At 18.5% G+C, this 7,402-nt stretch overlaps 1 protein-coding gene across 1 annotated transcript, besides 3 other annotated features; it reads left to right on the top strand.

The window, feature by feature from the left end:
• The first annotated feature begins 683 nt into the window (after positions 1-683).
• Positions 684-1,085: a repeat region.
• A 526-nt stretch (positions 1,086-1,611) lies between these two features.
• Positions 1,612-2,057: a repeat region.
• A 335-nt stretch (positions 2,058-2,392) lies between these two features.
• Positions 2,393-2,807: a repeat region.
• A 2,842-nt stretch (positions 2,808-5,649) lies between these two features.
• On the top strand, positions 5,650-6,587 carry PGAL8A_00266900 (fam-g protein; the record flags this gene model as incomplete). The annotated part of the gene is made up of 2 exons (XM_028671645.1): positions 5,650-5,724; positions 5,853-6,587. The coding sequence occupies 2 exons, from the start codon at positions 5,650-5,652 to the stop codon at positions 6,585-6,587; spliced, it is 810 nt and encodes a 269-aa protein (XP_028528276.1).
• Positions 6,588-7,402: the final 815 nt, after the last annotated feature.

Here is a 7,402-nt window from a genome sequence, read left to right as displayed (position 1 = left end):
TAATATAATTCAATATTTTTTTTTTTTACTTTTTAAGTATTTTTATTAATTTTAAAAGCAGTGAACTTAAATTACTTAAAATTACTTATAAAAAGCAATAAATACTTTGTACATAAAAATTAATAATTAATGAGTATTTATGTTTTTAATAAAAATACATAATTTTTATAAAGGTAAATTTACAATGAACCGCATTATTGCAGTTTATTTGTTTATATCATTAAAATTAGATTTAAAATCCATTTAATTACTAGAGAAAACTCCATATTCTCTTTATTAATTTGTTTTTCATTACTCTAGCAAATTCACTTAATGATAATTTAAAAAATTAAAAATGTAATTTATGGAAAGTAAATAAATCAGTTGGTAAATGTAGAAGATAAAATAGAAGAAAAAAATTGGATGCAGGACTATTACCAGCTTACCTACATGACAAATAAAGAGCACAAAAAGGAAAAAAAAAAAGTACTTATTGGGAATTATTAGAGTTAAAGATTTGTTAATAAAAGGAATTATTAACCTTTTTGAGAAAAAAATTAATAGTGAGTGGAAAATAAATAGACATGAAAGTACTAGATAAATGAAAAAAATAAGAATTGAATAGTGTGAAAAAAATATTCAAGTTATTTAAAAATAGAAGAAAAATTAATAAAAAATTTTTTCGTGGCAAATTATTATCTTTGAATTTTAAACACAAAATTTTATATTAACAGTAATAAAATTTTCGTGTTTGTAGTATTGTATAAATTATTTTGTATTTTGTTATTTATATTTGCTAATTCGCGAAAAGTGAATTTGAATTGTTGACAATTAATCATAACATAATAAGTAAAATATGTGTAATTTAAAACTATAATTAATAAAGATTTAAATTTTTAATAAAAATTAGGGATTTTTCTTAAAATAATTAAGTTCCTCTTAAAAACAATAAATGCTCAATGATGGAGACCATATGCCTTTCAATGGTTTAAAGTAATAAAAACAAATTTAAATTCTTTTGAATGGTAGAAGAAACTCTACATGCTCGTTCTTAATCTTTTTTTTAAATACTCTAGCAATGTAATGAATAGGAAATTAATAAACCATTAATTACATTCATTTAACTTATATTATGATTTATATTTATTAATTCAAATTTATTATGCTCAAATTAACTAGCATAGATAATTGACAAAATTCAAATTAAATTACATAAGTACTACGAAACACAAAAATTTTATTATAGTTAATATAAAATTTTCTTATTAAAATTTATACAAAAATACATCACAATAACTTTTTTTAGTCAATAACTTTTTTTTCTATTTTTCGATTACTAAATTCCTTTTAAAAAAGTAAAAATTTATTTTTTTGTGTATTTAAATTACAAAAATAAAAAAAACATTAATTAATTTTTTTCTTTTTTTTTTACTTAACTATTGCATGTTGGTTAATAAACTGCATTATTAACCTTTTTAAAATAAACAATTATAGTTGTATGGAAAATATATAGTTATACATGTAAATTCTAGATACAAAAAAAAAAAAAAAAGAAAAAAAAAATAAAATAAAAAAATAATTGTTAATTACTTTGTATTCTTTTTCTAATATTTAAATACAAAAAAAAAATATATTTTAATTTTTTTTGAAAAGATTAATTTTTCAGTTGAAATATTATTTTATTTATTTCTTATTCAATAACATTGCTAGAATATTGAACAACATACTAATAAAGTAAAGATAGAATTTTCTCTACTAATTTAATGAATTTATGTTACGTTTTAATGCTATAAATAAGTAAACTGCTTTATATATATAGTATTCCTAAATAAAAATTTATTGTTTTGACGAGACAATTATTTATTTTAATAAAAGTACTAAATTTTTAATAAAAATTTGAAACATCATTGATTATCGATATTAACTATATATATTTTATTTATATTGTTAAGTGTAATGTTTAAGAATTCAAATCCATTTTTCCGAAATTAAAAAAAAAAAAAAAAGTAACAGAATACAAAATAAACTACGCAATATTACTAACGCGAAAATTTTATGATCATTGTTATAGAATTTTCCTACATGAATTTAAAACGTAGTATACATGGTTAATAAAAGGCTTCATTAACCTTTTTGGCTATAAAAGGACTAGCTATGTGGAGAATACATAATTAGTTTTGCTAACTAAAAAAAAAAAAAAAAAAAAAAAAAAAAAAAAAAATTATTGGATTTTTTTTTTGAGAAATGTTTCTTTCGAAAAAGATAAAGATAAAAAAAAAAAAATAAAAAAAAAAGATTTAAATTAATTTTTTTTTTTTGAAAGGAGAAAAAAATCAGAGAGGGAGAGATTTTTTTTAAGAAGATAATGATATTTTTGTAAAGTGTTTAATTTGCATAATATTTATATTTTGAATTTATGAGAGAAAATTTTATACATGTGAAGATAAAATTTTCATGTAATTAATATGCATATAATTTATTTGCATTTTTAATAAGTATTTGTGTTTTGTTAATTCGATAGCAATATAAAATGATTGCTGATTATAACTCGTAATGAATAAACTAATAATTATAATCAATTAATAGTTAATGTTAAATAAGTGTTTAAATTTTTAATAAAATAAGGATTTATTTATTAAAGTAAATAAATACTTATTGAAGCAAAAGAATGCTGAACTAAGTAGTTTATGATTAAAGATCATTCGTTCAAAGCATATAAAAATATACATAAGTATAAGAAAATCGTAGAGTCATCTCTACATGCTCTTTATTAATTGGTTTGTTCAGTACTCTAGCAAAGTCTCCGAACACCCAGTTAATAAATCAGTACTCTACCAAAGTCACCGAAAATCCAGTTAATAAAACAATACTCTAGCAGAGTAACTGAACATCCAGTTAATAAAACAGTACTCTAGCAAAGTCACCGAATGCTCAGTTAATAAATGAATAACATAGATACTTTAATATAATAATCAAATGTTTCACAAGTTACAACTATTGAAAATTTTTTTTTTTATATTGTACTCTATTTCCTCTGAATGCCACTCAGTTTTCTTGACTTATAGTGAACATATTTAGCTCTATCTATATTGTTTATATGGGTTAATACGTTGCCCTATAAACAATACTATTGACCTTTTTAATAAAATATTTAGACGAATAAATTGAATAAAAACATTTCATTTTGTGCATGCTAATTCTCAAGGACAATATGATATAATAAATGTTTTCTCAAAAATAGTTATTCAAAAAGTATGAAAACAAAAAATATATGTATATACAACCTTACACATAAAGTGAGCGTACTTAAAAAAAAATAAATAAATAATAATGTTTTTTTTGTGTGGGTATTTACAATTGAAAAAAAATATATATTATGATGATATTTTTTTTATTACAAAAAAAAAATGTAATCTTAAAAAAAAAAATTACTTTTTCTCGTTTTTTTTTTGGAAGATAATGTTCAGACTACTATAGAATATATATTTTTATTTTAAACTAAAATGTAATATTAAGGAAATTACATTTTAGGGTGTTGCTTATATTAAAAAGAAACAATTAACTAATAAGTCTTATTTAATGTTTATTAATAAAAATAATGATTTTATATTAAAATTAAGTAGAGTTTACACTATATTTTCCTTATTAATTTATTTTTTTGACACGATAAATGTAATTTAACAACCATTAATAAATCAGAGCTATTAATAATATATTTTCCTTAGGAATATTATCTTATTTATAATAATTATAATAATTTTAATACTTCATGAACTGTCTTTTGGATAATTTAAGTTTCTATATCTCCAATACGTACAATATTCAAATTATTTTAATATCATGTAATATCTATGTTAAATGTAAGACTCTTTAATATTTTACATATTTTTACTTGTAAGAACAACTTCAACATATAATATTAAAAAAATATAAATCATAAAAAATGCACTTATATTAAATTTACGATTATTTTTAAGAGAAAAATTAGTGTTAAAATATTAAAAATGATAATATTTATACATACCACTTTTTATTAATAATACATCAAAGATTTTAACAAAATAAATTTAAAAAATAAAAATTTTTATTAAAATTCTACGTTAATATTTACAAAGATTTCTTAAAAAAATTTAACCTTTTAAGAAAAATTTTATATTAAAAAAGGACAATTGTTGAATTCATTTATACTATATAATTGAGTTACCTAGATTTTCGATAAGTAGAATGAAAAATAAAAAATTGTGATATAAATATATAAAACTAAAAATAAAAAAGAAAATAAACAAATCGTAATAATAATCAACACTTATCAAATAAATATATAAAGGCAAAAAAAAAAAAAAATAAAATAATTTTTTTTTATATTTAATTAGAAGTTTATAATAATATATATGCAAAAAGTTATTTTATAATTCTGTTTTATCTTTAATTATAGATATTTTATTTATCAAAATAAAAATGGATTCATTTGAATTTTATAAGAAAAAATCTATTATATTTATCTAATGATATATTTTTATATTCATTAAGTAACATTTATATTAAATTTGAAACTGATAAGTATTACTCGTAAAAAAGTAAATTTATAAAAATGTATTTTTATAATAAATGAAGTAAATTTGTCAAAAAATAAAACTTTTTTTAAAAAATATTTTTTACTGTAAATATATGCTTAAAAAAATAGTATATTTTTTTTTTTTTTAAATTATAATTAATTTATTTGACTTTTAAATGTGCTTTTTATAAGATTTGTTATTATTATTTCTTTAAAGTAAATACCTATTTTCACTTTTACTTTTGAATTTAAGTACTTAATAAATTTTTCTTATTTTTTTTCAAATAGTTGAAAAAGTAATTTTTTTTAAAAAAGAGTTATAACAAAAAATAAATATATACATTGATTGCATAAATATTTATAAATAATATAAATAAAAAAAAAAAAAGAATTAAGATAAAAAAAAGTACATTAGAAAAATCAAAAAAGTTATATATATAAGAAAAATATTCACACATAAAAATTACTTTTATATTAAGTCAAAAATTGTGACATATGTATTACACTGCATGAAAAATACATGCGTGTAAAAATTTTTAATTTATAGAGTTTTTTTTTCTTTTTTTGATGGAGATATATCTTTATAATATACGAAGATTTATATTTATAATTCATAATATACCGTATATAAAATAATTTAAAGTTCGACATAATTCATAGAGATTAGTAATTTAGAAAAAAAATATTAAAAAAATCCTTTAACATTAAATGTATATCATTTATAAATTTTATGTGCATTAAATTAAAAATATTTAATTTTTTACATAAATTAAAGATAAATAAAATTTTTTAAAAATTTTTTAAAATAACCTTATCAGATTTATTATCTTTTTTATTTATTTGTAAATTAACCTTCTTATTTTATTTTTTAAAGATTTAAAAATATTATTTTTATCAAAAGTATCCATAATATCATGTGTAATAATATATAATTAGAAATAACATTTCATATATGAAAATAATTTTCTATTTAAAAAATTAAGGAAATTAATATAGGTTATAATAATATCTAAATTAATATTAAAAATCCATAATTTTGTATTATTGAAAATTGAAAAAAATTTTCATCTGAATTAACAAATTCCATTTCAATATTATTCTATAAACATATTAACATGAAAACATTAACTTTATATTTAACAATTACTACATTACTACTTTTAATTTGGATGTATCAATGTTTTTATGACGTAAGTTAAAATTTTTACAAAAAATATACATATAGATATGTTTTATTTCTAATTATTATTAACATTCCATTTTATTTACTATTCTAATAAAAGAAACATCCTTAAAAAAATTTTTATTTAATCCATAGTGTGATTCCTATAAAACATTGATTGACCAAAATATATTGCAAACAAAAAATAAGTTAAAATATGAAAGAGCATTAACAGAGGGTGATATTGCAGGAAAAATGCAAACTTACTCGGAAGGATGCCTAGAAGAATGTCCATTAGATTATGAAAAAAACAAATGGGAAAATCCGTTTCAATATGAGAACCCGTACGATAGATGGCAGAAATACACTACTCCATTATTGAGGAAGCTATTTAATAAGGAAACAAGTAAAATGGATCCTATATGGAGAGACCAAAAATGGAATAATGAATGGAATAAAATTTCAGCTAATAAGGTTAATGATCTATCTTCAATATTTCATCGAAGTGATATTTCAGAAGAAAAAAAAAAAGAATTAATTCGTAGTGTTAAGGAAGAACTCCACATAGAATTTTGGAATTTTTTAAAAGAATGTAAGAAAGAGGTGAGAGACAATAAAACACAATCCGCATCTAAGAAAGAGATGATAGACAATGAAACAGAATCCGAATCTGAATCTGAATCCGAATCTATGAGAGAGATGGGAGACAATAAAACAGAATCAGAATCAATGAAAGAGGCGAGAGAAAATAGAACAGAATCTAAATTTAAGAAAGAAATGAGAGAAAATAAAACAGAATCGGAATCTAAGAAAGAGCAAGAAAAAAATAAAATAAAAAATAAGAAATCAAATATTTTCAAATTTCTTTTTAAGAGGTTTGATAACCATTAAGAGAATAAAAATTAATTGTTTTTACAGAGAATATATGATGATTCATGCACAAGATCTAGTTAAAAAAAAGAGAAATTGAAGTTTTTTCTAAATTTGTTTTATGGAAATATATTTTATTCTTTAAAAAAAAAAAATTAAAAGAGAAAAATTTTTTAGAAAAAAAAATTTCATGAAAATATTTTTAAATTTTTAAGAATAATTTTTTCATTAAGTAATATTTATATAATTAAATTTTTTTTTTATTATTTAAGTATTTTTATTATTTTCCAAAGTAATGAACTTAAATTACTGAAAATTACTTATAAAAAGCAATAAATATTTTGTCCTTAAAAATTAATAATTAATGAGAATATATGTTTTTAATAAAAATACATAATTTTTATCAAAGTAAATTCACAATGAACCGCATTGTTTCAGTTTACTTGTTTATATAATTAAAATTAGATTTAAAATTCATTTAATTACTAGAGAAAACTCCATATTCTCTTTAATAATATGTTTTTCATTACTATAGTGAATTCATTGAATGATAATTTAATAAATTAAAAACGTAAATTATGGAATGTAAATAAATCAGGTAATAAATATAGAGGATAAAATAGAAGAAAAAAAGTTGGATGCAAAATAATTACCAGCTTACCTATATGACAAAAAAAGGACACAAAAAGGAAATAAAAAGTCTTTATTGAGAATTATTAGAGTTAAAATTTGTTAATAAAAGGAATTATTAACCTTTTTGAGAAGAAAATTAATAGTGAATGGAAAATAAATAGACATGAAAGTACTAGATAAATGATAAAAAAAAGAATTGAATA

Source organism: Plasmodium gallinaceum, assembly GCF_900005855.1.
Source record: "Plasmodium gallinaceum strain 8A genome assembly, contig: PGAL8A_v1_79, whole genome shotgun sequence".
Taxonomy (NCBI): Eukaryota; Apicomplexa; class Aconoidasida; order Haemosporida; family Plasmodiidae; genus Plasmodium; species Plasmodium gallinaceum.
This window is presented reverse-complemented; position numbering and strand designations above follow the sequence as displayed.